The sequence below is a fragment of the Lathyrus oleraceus genome, chromosome 6 (genome assembly GCF_024323335.1).
Source record: "Lathyrus oleraceus cultivar Zhongwan6 chromosome 6, CAAS_Psat_ZW6_1.0, whole genome shotgun sequence".
Taxonomy (NCBI): domain Eukaryota; kingdom Viridiplantae; phylum Streptophyta; class Magnoliopsida; order Fabales; family Fabaceae; genus Lathyrus; species Lathyrus oleraceus.
Window position 1 is genome coordinate 125,360,088 of NC_066584.1, and position 12,775 is coordinate 125,372,862.

Below are 12,775 nucleotides of genomic sequence, written 5' to 3' on the forward strand. Positions count from 1 at the left end.
TGTTTGTATATCTTGTGTGAAATTCTCATATGGTTTTAGATGAATGTGAAATTTGGTATGCTGGTTATAGACACATTGTAGGACATTCCTGTTTTGGTCCCATTCATTTCTTAAATGTTCTCACTGACTTATGAATTTTTGAAGTGAATGTTTGTGTTGATACCATGAATTGGCTTGAATAATTGTGTTTGTTTTTCTTGATTTTCATTGACATAGTTACTTTTGTCCAATTGAGCTGAAAATTGACATGCTATACCTTGAATATGTCCTGTTTAGGTGTGAATTATTTGAGGATTTTTGGAATTGTTTTGGTATGCTTTTGATTGAAGTTATTCTGTTTGGACATTTGAGGTTCCATTTGACCTAGTTTAACTTATTTTGGTCATGAAATAATATTGGTGAATGGTATAAACATGGGATCAATTGCCTTGGCTTTCTATTTGTGTTAATTTGAGTTTAGTTGAGAATTGCTTGCTGTTTAGAATTTTTTCTCCCTTTTGGACCCTAGGCTTGGCCTAGTGGTCCAGTTTCTCACATTTGCTTGATTTTTCAGGATGAAATGCATAATGCATAAAGGGATTGAGCCAAGTTGATTAAATTGGATGTGTTTGATGTTGAGGACTAACATAACTTTGTTTTGTAGGTTGTGAAGCTTGAGCTTGAGCTTGTAGCTTGCATTTATGTGCTTGTGTTGTCTGTATAGTCTGACTGATTAACATTTGCTGTTTATTGTTGTCTGTCTGAGTACTGATGATACTTGATTGTTTTCAGGTACATTAAGTTGCTTACAGTTCTTTAAGAACTTGCTTGCTGCTGCTTGGTTTTTAAACCACTTGAGGTAGGACTTCTATTCTTCATGTAGTCTGGAGACCCGGCCTGTTATTTGGCCGGGCAAACTGTCTGAAGTCCTCCTTAAGAGGCGATGTTTGTGATTGTTTAATATTGTGCCTAAGCAGGTGAAGTCCTCTATGAGGCAATTGGTGGAAGCCAAGGGATATGCAATCTATCCCCCACTACTCTGTGAGTCGTCCCTCTGCTCACACGGCTGTGTGTTGATGCATTGGAACACAAACCCAAGATCTTGTGCTGTTGCACAATCGAGTCAGAGTCTTTGAGCGTAGAAGGGTCCCTCCATTCTGGACCCACGCTCTTTTGTCTGAAGCTCTCCCTGGTCAGGGATAAGAGCTGTGAGGTCTCATCCTCACTTCACCTTTTCATCTGCTTCACCTTAGCCTCGTAATGGCAAGGTTAAGAGCGAATAATACCCATGTACAGATGACTTGCTTCGGCAGTCAAACCCATTGTTTGAGCTCACTTGACTGGTTATAGTGTGTGCTATGTGAATATTAGCTTGACATGTTTGCTTGAAATGCTTGAATTGATTATATGCTTGTATGCTTGCTTTCTTCCTGGATAGGATTAGTTTGCAGTTGTGCAAGTAGGTAGAAACCTCAACGTAGGGTAACGATGCATGACAACACTAGGCTCGAGTCCAGCTCCCTGGTAGTGTGTCTTCCCTCGGTTTCTGGCTAGGTTTTCTTTCCCTTGAAGGGGAACTACATCGCCCTGATCCTTGTTCCAGACGAGGTATGTAGGCAGGAGGTCGTGCGAGACCTCTCCGGGCACTTTTTTTCTTTTTGTGTGTGTTTACTTGTTATCTTCTTGTGTTTGTTTGGTTCGGATGCTGACGTAAGTCCAGTGATTGGCTGTCGGGCTCCACGTTTGCCCTTTTGAGTGTGTTTTGGTTCGGATGCCGACATAATTCCATCAAGTGGTTGTTGGGCTCCATGTTTGCCGTCTGTTTATGTGTTTTGTGTTGTTTGGCGTGCGTAAGCCGAACTACAGTGGCTCTGATTCTTGTTCCAGACAAGATATGTAGGCATAGGATGCGACGTCCTATCGAGCTCCCTTCTCTTAACCCCACTTGCGTTCCCTGTGTGTGTGTGTGATGTTTTAGCAACCTTTTCTTTTCTTAGAGCGTGGATCCCGTCGAGTACGACGGACGTGAGGGGTGCTAATACCTTCCCCTTGCGTAACCGACTCCCTTACCCTTTCTCTTTGGTCGCGAGACCATTTCCTTTCCAGGTTTCTCTGAGCGTTTCCTTTCCCTATCTTGGGATAAATAACGCGCAGTGGCGGCTCTGTGTGTTTTTATTTCAGCCCGCCGGTTGATTTTCGCGGATGCGACAAATGGCAACAACCTTTTTCTGCAAGACAACACTTTTGACCCTCAGTCAGCTTGCTGGATTCGCAGCCTTCGCGGCGCGAACTGTTGCTTATCCAGCTTCCTTGTTTGGCAAGCTTCATCCAAAATGTGGTGTTGCATTCTAAAGCCTTATCATCCAAAAATTCTACACAATTAACAAAAATGTGAAATAACTATTCAAAACAAAATAAATTAAACCTAATTGCATTTATACAAAATAGTGAGAACGAAAGTGTGTTATTACATCAAAAGTTGGTAAAAGGGACCAATAAAATGATATAAAAAATAGTATTAATTAGTCCTTAACAACTCTCCCCAACTTAGCATTTTGTTTGTCCCTAAACAAAAGTTTCCACCCTTACAACCAAAGCAATGACATAAAAGATTGAAACAAGAATTTACCAAGGACATTCAAATGGTTCAAAAGTGTTTGGCAATTTTCTCAATCCACCTATCTCAATTCTAAACAAAACATTAATAAGGAAAATGGTTGAGTGCAAAAATCATTCCAATGGATTCAAAGCCATATATGTCAAAATTGAATCAAACTTACACACACATCATAATAATGATGAATAACATGAAGGGTTACTTTCACTCATCCAAGCAATTAAGTCAACAGCAACTCAAATCATGCGGTTATCACAACAAGTACCAAATCATGTGAAAAATGAGAATCAAGAGGTCTTTCAAAGGTTGTAATGTGGCTTAGGTTACAAGAAAGGATATGATTTAAGAGAATTCAACCAAATTGATTATCCTAAGGGAGCATTCCCAAATATTCAACTCTACACAATTTCCCTTTCTTTGATCCCTATCTTTTTCTTTTTCTTTTTCTTTTCAAATCCACACAACCATGAGCATTTTCTTTTCTTTTCTTTTTCTAATCTTTTTTTTCTATGCTCTATGGTTTCAAGGGTGATTTCTTTTTCTTGTTTCTTTTCATATATTTTTTATTTTTTATTTTTTTTACCCTTTCATAAAAACTCACTTTTCCAAATTTCTAATCAACTTTTCACTTTACTCTCCCCAACTTTAGAATCCAAAACCAAATTTATTCAATAGTGCTCCCTACTTAGACATAAGCAAAAGGCAAAATTTTTGCAAACAACTCGGTTTGAGGTTTCAACTGATACGAAAGAAATTATGATTCATTTATTCCACAATTTTCAATTGATTTTACAATGATCAATCAAATGAATCCTAAAATAAGCTCAAAGGGGTTTAACTAAGGATTATTCCTCACAAGGTTAGTTGATTCAAACTTTTTGGTCAAGTGGTTTTTCTCACAAACAATGCCTCTATCATTTTCAAATTTTTTATACAAAAATGGATTGATGCGTGATTTAGCATGATAAGAATGAGTTAAAATAATGCTCGGTTTCCCGCTTTTTAGTGTACAATGGAAAGCCTCCTCACAATTGGTTAAGTCTTATTTTGATTCAAAACTGACATACACTTCAATGAATTTATGACATGGAATTTGCACACACCATCAAACTACTCATGTTAAGTCTAGAAAGCGATAAAGTGTACCTTGAAATGCCGACACTAATTCTTATCATCACCACTCGAAGTGTCCTATGCTTCTTTCTTTGCGATCATTTCTCGGTTGCTTAAAGCTTGACTTAAGAATAAGAAAAATTAACAAAAGTGTTGGTAAACCAAAATTTGATTAAAAATACACTTAAATCTCAAACAGCATTCATGCAATTGTCAAAACACTCACAAAAAAAATAAGGTGCCAAAATAAAGTTATGGTGAACTAGAGCCACCCAAAAGTACATCACAAATTCCCAAAAACAAAAACAGAAATAGTACAAAGAAACTCAGAAATACAACAACTTCTCAATTCTCCAAATTCTCAATCCTCCTCCTCTTCGTCACCACCTACATTTCCAAGAACATCCTCCATCTCCTCATTTGGGTCTGCACTACCTCCTGCACCCCCCATAAAATTTGGCCTGCCCTCAGGCCAATTAGCATAAGCTGCATAGTCCGCTTGCGAAGGAAAAGTGCGGGCCTCTGGCGCCAGAAACGTGTTCTGGAACTGCTGCTGCATGGCATCGAAGAGAAATGATTGAGACCTCCTGGAGGCCTCAAAGCTCTCGCAACAGTAGTTGGCAAATGCCATCTGATCAAAGCCTGGGGTAGTGTGGGGTTGAGGTTGAGGTTGGGGTCTGACTCGGGCTCTGGATGAAGAAGTTCCAGGTGCATCAGTCTTATCATTCTGGTTTTGTAGAAACCTGTTCAGATATGCGTCATTGATCACACTGGTGATCGAGAAGTGTACTTCCTCTGGGATGGGAACATTTGCCTGACGGCACAGTCCCATGATAAGTCCTGGATATGCGAGTACACCTGCTTTGCCGCCGAAATTGGTTCCGCTTAAAACCATCTTTCTCATTTCGCCTACGATGATGGATGCGACATCCACAGACTTCCCGACCATAATGCAGTACAATAGACACCCTACGTCCAGAGGAATTGTGGTGGTGTGGCTTCTTGGCCGAATATTAGTTAATAGTAGCACAAGAAAAGCCCTAGCTCCCAAATTAAAATTTTCTCTTTTCCACAATTTCGGATGTCCTTGATCATTTAGTTCGAAGGATTTTCCGCTGAGGCATAGGGTAGCATTTACCGCTTCAAGATTCCACCTGTTAGCTGCCTCCATGGTATGATACTCACAACACTCACCCTCTCCAAGAGTTAGGGGATTACCCAGATATGAATTAATGCCATCCCTTCCAAAGGAAACGATCTTACCCCTTACCCTGGATCGGTAGATGAAAGCCGTCCCCTCCTCTCGATGCATAGCGTTCGCATAAAATTCCCGAACGATATCATAATTGATTGCTGCTTCTGGTTCGCATAGTTTCATCCACCTTCGTCGTTCAAAAGCCGCAACCACACTAAGATACGTCCCAGTTGGAGCTAGACGGATAAACCTCTCAGGCAAGATGGTTCTCTTCATTAGGCTTTCGAATCGTGCCTCGTGTTCATCACTAATGAACCTTCTGATTGAACGGGCTTGAGGAGGTGTCGTGGTTTTAGTTCTTTTTGACATCTGCAATCAACACCAGAGCAACCACGGAACAAACATGGAAAGAATTAGCAAATAATCACAAAAACATGGCTCTGGAATTCCTAGTTCGCGGCGCGAAGGCCAGTTCGCGGCGCGAACTCTGCGAACCAAGAAATCTCCCAGAGCTTCCTAGGGTTCCAACAATGGGAAGCAATCAACTCCCAATTGTCATACCCCGATTTTGGTCCTGAATTTTTTTTATGTTTTCACTTTTGTTTAGCACGCTTAACCTGCACAGACCAAAGCCAAAAAAAAACCAAGCATAAGATTGATATTGACACAGTGGAGAAGTTTCAGACTTTAAGGAAGCAGGAGCAGAAACATTTTGATGACATGGTTCAACAATGCAAGGATGTAGGCGCAACCCTTGTTATTTGCAAAAGGGGTTTTGATGGTGAAGCAAATCATCTCTTGATGCACACGAACTTGCCAGCTGTTAGGTGGGTTGGTGGTGTTGAGTTGGAATTGATTGCCATAGCAACAAGTGGAAGAATTGTTCCCAGGTTCCAGGAATTAACTGCAGGAAAGTTAGGAAAGGTTGGTATCGTCAGAGAGAAAGCATGTGGAACAGCTAAAGACCGGATGTTGTACATTGAGTACTGTGCTAATTCAAAGGTTGTGTTGTTGTGGTTTCTATATATTTCAAGGATGTTTCTTTCAGAAGGTCACAAGCATCAAGTTGTTTTCAGTTTATGGTTTTGTTTCTATTTGGTGCTTATTGCTGCACAGGATAATATCACTGACCCTACCGAAGTTGAAGCATTAAAAGCCATAAAAGAAAGGTTGATTGATCCTAATGGAAATTTGAGCAATTGGATACGCGGAGACCCATGTACATCTCGCTAGACAGGAGTTTTATGTTTCAATGAAACATTAATTGATGGCTATTTACACGTTCAAGAATTGCAACTAATGAATTTGAGCTTGTCCGGAAATTTGGTACCAGAAATTGGCAGCTTAGCTTATATGGAAAGATTGAAGTTCATGTGGAACAAAATAATTGGGAGTATTCCAAAGGAAATTGGCAATATCAAATCTCTAGTCCTCCTGCTATTAAATGGAAATCTATTAACAGGTTCACTGCCAGATGAGCTTGGCTTTCTTCCGAACCTTGGTAGAATACAAATCGATCAAGATCATATATCAGGACCTCTACCAGCATCATTTGCAAACCTGAACAACACAAGCAACAACATTCAAGGGTTGTCCATATTCCTGTCAGAAGTCCGCATAGTCCATTACTACAATTGTTCCAAGTTACATCAAGAATCTAAATTTTGTGTATTCTTATTACATATAATAAGCATTACATTACATCATCAAGCATTTACTGCCTAGGTGTACTCCTTTTTAAGTTACTAGTTCATTTTGACTCTGAAAAAGCACATATTGCAACAATGTCTGATCTTCATCGCAAGATTCTTCCTCCAGCTTTCCTATCAGAAAATCCTAAGGAAGCTGGCTTTTGTCTTTGGCTGCTGCATCCTGAACCATCATCACGTCCAACAACGGGGGAAATCCTACAATTCGAAGTGATTAATGAATTACAGGAGCTATGTAGTGAGGAATTGTCATCACGTATAGACAAAGAAGGTGCTGAGTCAGAATTATTATTGCATTTCCTCATCTCATCAAAAGAGCAGAAGCGGAGCGATGCCTCCAAATTGTTTGAACAATTAAAGTGCTTGGAATCAGATATAGAAGAGGCAGAGAGGAGGCATAGCTCAAGAAAATCTTTTGTTTCCTCTGGCCTGCAGAACAATTACTCTTGTCAGAAAGAGATTATGCCTCTTAGAAAGAAAGCTAAGAGATTGTTTAATGAGTGGAAGGTAAACCTGATGAATGAGAATTCTGAACCGAGTTGGACTTTGGCCTTTTTACATTCTGTTGCTGTTTATGGTTTTCTATCTGAGTTGACTCTGGCTGAGCTTGCTGCTTATTCTGCTACTGCTTCTGCAAGTGATGATCTTATTGACCTGTACCAGATTATTGCTTTGTCAGATAGAGTTCAAGGTATTATTCAGAAACTTATTGAAAGAAGTAAACATATTGTGGCTGTCAAGTATATTTTTTCACTTCAAACTTACCGATAAGATGCCACCAGTTCCCATTTTGAAAGCTTACGTCGATGATGCACAAAAACTCGCTAAGAGACTTGCCTCCGAGGGAAAGCCAAATGATGAGTTCATAACCACTTCAAACCAACCAAAGACAATGATTCAGTGCTACACACCCAACTCTGGATAAATCCTAAGGAGGAGTTTATGCAGTATGTTCATACTGGGAACCCTGTTGCAAATCTACAGGAGCCTACTGCTGCAACAACCTTGCCACACATTGCTTTGCATTTTTCCTTGCCTACCATGACAAACCAGTCCTATAATACATCGAACCTTCAACAATGCCCACAACCTGCAGCAACATCAGTCTGCAACAAATGGACCTTCTTGCATTCTACACAACCTAAAGTTAAATTGAAAACATAAACACATGGCATCCAAAACCAACATCCTGTAGCCTGTCATGATCATGAACTAGCATTCATTCCTGCACCATGAAGTAACCTGCAGTACATCAGACCTAACATACACAATCCCATATTGTATCCACCAACTGAACTCATACCATACAACATTACATAACACATATATGTTAAACAAAGCCTAGTATTGGCATTCAGAAACTTACCTGCACTTTGCTAGGCTTGCTGCAGCATGCCTGCAGCACACCTGCTGCAGTACCTTGAAACCACACCTGTAGGTACAACACCAGGAACCAATACTCTGTTATCAACAGACCACCCCAAAGCAACATTAGTAGCCCTGCCATCCGCATCCTGGTGGACTCCAAAACTTGAATTAATTCCAGCACCATTTATCTCCTTGCCTTGTACATACAGCCTCCTTACAGATGGGCCCATCCCCTTTGGACACACAGCAATTACACTGAAGTTTTTTGGGAAAATCAAGTCCAATTGACTAGTCAGAAATTAACAGCAATACAAGATCACTGCTTCTGCCTCCAACTTAGTTGGCTCAAGATATAACGGGTTTTGGAATGGGACAAGGTGAAAACCAAAGCTCCTCATGTCTTCGTCGTTTTTACTGCAGTAAAAAAAAACACAAAGCAATTGGCAAGTCAGTTGAAAGTTCAAGAGTTCCCAATTTGGCATCCAGACAAAAAAACGAAGAGAAAGCATGAGTGCAGTTTACCGGTTCTGATTTAGCATTGAGTAAGGCCAATCCCGACTGAGCACATCAAAAGGGATTTTACAGAGACCTCTTTTGATCTCAAAACCCTAAAATGCGTGGAGGATAAATAGAGAGAACGAGGAATCAGTAGAAAAGGGAGGATTGGGCGGCGAAAAAACTTCAAGAAAAGAAACCCTAGAGATTTGAAACGAGATAGAGTGAAAAGAACCTGGAAGCGGCGCTCTGTGGAGAGAACCCTAGAGCTTCATCTCGCCGGCGTTTGGACGAAGACTTTTCTGAAGGTGAAGCAGACGAGTGAGCGCACCAGAGTGGAATCGATTGACGAGGAGAGGGAGATCCAAGCATCATCGGTCCAATCGCCGTTAACCCTATTGTAGCTGATTCAGGTTTGATTCCCTTTCGTTTGATGTGAACTTCGTACTGCTTTCATCCCTTCACGATTCATTGGTTTTTGATATTCGATATGAAGCTTTTTACGTTTGCAACTGGGGAAAGGAGGAAATAGGTTTTGGGGTAGGAAGAGATTTTGGTTTTTTGAAAGAGATGAGATGATTACTTGTTCCCTTTTCTCGGAAGAGATGATTCTTTCCAGGTTTTCCATGCTGTTTGTTTACTATGACTTTGATGTTTGGATAAATACCCGAAGCCCTTTCTCACTCCCCAAGGTTGATTACCGTGTTTGATTCTCCCTCTGCATTAATGTTTTTCTAAGTTCCCATGTGACCATTGGTTTTGGGAGTGTTTCTGATTCCCTTTGTTTCTCGTGCAAGATATTGGAGAGTTTTTTTTTATTGACCCGTCTGGTTCGCCATGACTGGTCTCGTGGGCCTTCAAGACCCCTTTAATTTATGAAGTTTTTTTTGGGTTATATTTAGCAGATTTAGATTTCCCCTTTTCCTTCTTTTTTTAAAAAAAAATCCAAGTTTTGTTTGATTTTAGATGAAGTTTTTATTTAACAATTAAATCCTTGTTATCATTATTATTAATAACTCATATTTAATTGTATAGTCTTTTTTAGTTAATCAATTAACATGTTTATATTATCTTTTATTTATTTTAATATTATTTAGGCAATTATACTTTTTTTTGGGGGATTTATGTGAATTATCATATTTGCGCTTGTTCATTCATTTGTACAAATTATTGATTTTATGTGTGAGGTATGTTACAATCATGATAAATCATCACAATCTCATCGATAAAAAACCATTCAAAACCATTTTAAAACTATAAAAATCATACTTTTCTCGATTTAATATCGAGCCCTTTTTTCACACCCTTGTAAGTCGATTGCTTTTTAAGCATCGCCATCAACCTCACATAGCTTACTCTTGGGCTTTCTTACAATGAGCCGGTTCCCTTGCACTTACACTCATACATTGTTTATTGTTTCATTATTTCATTCTTTGATTTGATTATATACTTGTTTATATCTTACTTGTTTGATTAACTGTTGCCTACTTGTATGATGTATGAGGCATATATTTATATGGTTTGATTGCCATGACAACCCCCATTCATAACAAATGTATCCCTCTCCCATGAAATGTATAATATTCCTTCATTCTTTATTCATCTGTTAATACAAGAAATAAAATGAACACCCGATAACCATTTCAAAACAAGACCAAAACCTCGATCCAACGCCGAGTAATCATTTTTCAAAACCTAACAGAACCAGCACGTATTCATCCCCCCTTTTGTAAGTCGATTGCTTTAGGCATCGCCATCAACCTTGTAAGTCGATTGCTTTATGCATCGCCATCAACCTTGTAAGTCGATTGCTTCATGCATCGCCATCTACCCTTATCCCTAACACTTCTCTTTGCTCCATTCGTCGATTCTTGTTCCGATTAGGTAGCACCCATTAGATAGAACCCTTTGTATGATAACATAGGTAGGATTCCCATATCCTTTTGTATGATAACATAGGTAGATATTCCCATTCGTAAATCCTAACACTTAAGTACATATTGCATGACAACTTTAGGGCAGAGCTTCCCCACTTCTAGACCTTTCCGAGCGTCTCCGATCTTGTGGCATGTAGTCCGTTCTATTGCAAAGAGGTAACTGCCTAAGACTCGATTCAGCGAGCTGCGACACCTACTGCTAGGACGTGAACACATTGCCCACTCTCCTTTGACACAACTGGTGTCCTCCTTTTTTAAGTCCATATTCAGATGGCAACCCCTGTGTAGGGGAACTACGTCGCCCTGATTCTCATACCAGATGAGGTACGTAGGCAGGAGATCGTGCGAGATCTCTCTGGGCGCCCCTTTTTCTTTTTCCACCTTTTGTCTTCAACCCTTCTGTGTGTGTTGTTGTGTGCTTGGAAGCTGATGTAAGTCCATCGAGTGGCATTCGGGTTCCAGTGTGGGTTTGTTTTGGGTTCGGATGCTGATGTAAGTCCAGTGATTGGCAGTCAGGCTCCACGTTTGCCTCTTTGTGTGTGTTTTGGTTCGGATGCTGATGTAAGTCCAATGATTGGCAGTCAGGCTCCACGTTTTCCTGTGTTTGTTTGTGTGCGTGTTAGCCGAACTACGGCAACTCTGATTCTCATGTTCAGATGAGATACGTAGGCACAAGATGCGATGTCTTGCCGAGTTTGACTAACGACTGACAACTAATCCTTGTTTGCTTTCGCCCTCGTTGCGATCCTTTCTCTCGCCCTCGTTGCGATCGAGACATTCCCTTTCTCTTGCCCTAGTTGCAATCGAGACCCTTATTCCCGTAGTTAGTTTGAACTACGTTTTGCTCTGATTCTCATTCCCGATGAGATACGTAGGCATAAGACTCGATGTCTTAGCGAGAACACATCTCCTTAACCCGTAGGTAGCCGAGCTACGAAGACTCTGATTCTCATATTCAGATGAGATACGTATGCAGTGGATGCGACATCCGTGCGAGTCATTTTCTTTGACCCTTTCTTTTAGTAAATAGTACATTAGATAAACACACACCCTTTAGACAAGAAACAACAAGAGTGGATCCCGTAGAGTACTACGGATGCGTAGGGATGCTAATACCTTCCCTTCGCATAATCGACTCCCGAACCCAAGATTTGGTTGCGAGACCTTGTCTTTTCCTTTCCTTTCTCCAGGTTTACTTCGAGCGTTTCCTTTCCCTCCTTTGGGATAAATAACGCACGGTGGCGACTCTTCTGTCATTTCTTTCTCGCCGGTTGTTTCTTCGCATATTGTATTTTTTCAGGCTGCGACACCAATCAGTCAAGGTTTTCACATCTACCCTAGTCCTAATCTAAATCAAACATGCATAGTGATTTCAAAAGGTAATCTACAAATTTTTTTGATTTCTAACCAACCCTAAATATAAAACCCAAAAGGGATTGGAAAAGAGGAATTGAGGAGTACATACCTTTTGAAATACTACTTCTTGCTAGCAATTGATGATTAGGAGAATGGGAAATGAAGATTTTAGTATTTGGTGGGTTTTTGAGAGTGGAGACGAAAGCGCGGCAAAGTTGGAGTTTTGAAAAAGTGTTGGAATGAGAAAAGAAAATGACCTAACAGAATTTAATTAATTCTGTCACGCAAGGTTCGCGGGGCGAACAGTGTTCGCGGCGCGACCTGAGACTCTTTATTCAGTTCGCGGCGCGAACTGGGGTCGCGGGGCGAACTGTGAAAAACAGAACCCCCAAAATTCAAAAATTATGTTCGTGGCGCGAACTTGGGTCGCAGGGCGAACTGTGAAAAACAGAACCCCCAAAATTCAAAAATTTTAACAGAGATGAAAATCACACAACAAAGAAAAATAAAATGCAAACTTACGACGTTGGGTTGCCTCCCAACAAGCGCTTTGTTTAACGTCGTTAAGAGCTCGACGGTACCTCGATTAGCCTGGTCCAGATAAGGAAATAACACACACATCACGGTTTACGTCACCACTATGATAGATTTTGAGTCTTTGACCATTAACAATCCAGCTCTCTTGTGACTTTGGATCCTCTATCACAATGGCTCCATAATTCCGTACTTCCTTGATAATAAATGGTCCTGACCACTTCGACTTCAACTTACCAGGAAATAACTTCAACCTCGAGTTGAAAAGCAATACCATCTGTCCAACATGAAACTCCTTATGACGGACCTTTCCATCATGGTATGCCTTTACCTTTTCCTTGTACAACTTATTCGAATGGTATGCATCATTCCTTAATTCCTCCAATTCATGGAGTTGACCTTTTCTTCTTTCTCCAACTAAAGTGGAGTCGAAATTCAAGAACTTAAGAGCCCATAGTGCTCTATGCTCCAT

At 40.3% G+C, this 12,775-nt stretch overlaps 1 protein-coding gene across 1 annotated transcript; it reads left to right on the forward strand.

The window, feature by feature from the left end:
* The first annotated feature begins 5,338 nt into the window (after positions 1-5,338).
* LOC127094373 (T-complex protein 1 subunit epsilon-like) lies at positions 5,339-6,382 on the forward strand. Its single transcript, XM_051033213.1, has 4 exons — positions 5,339-5,375; positions 5,512-5,906; positions 6,021-6,073; positions 6,193-6,382. Exons 1-4 carry the CDS (start codon positions 5,339-5,341, stop codon positions 6,380-6,382), a joined length of 675 nt encoding a protein of 224 aa, XP_050889170.1.
* The last annotated feature ends 6,393 nt before the right edge of the window (positions 6,383-12,775 follow it).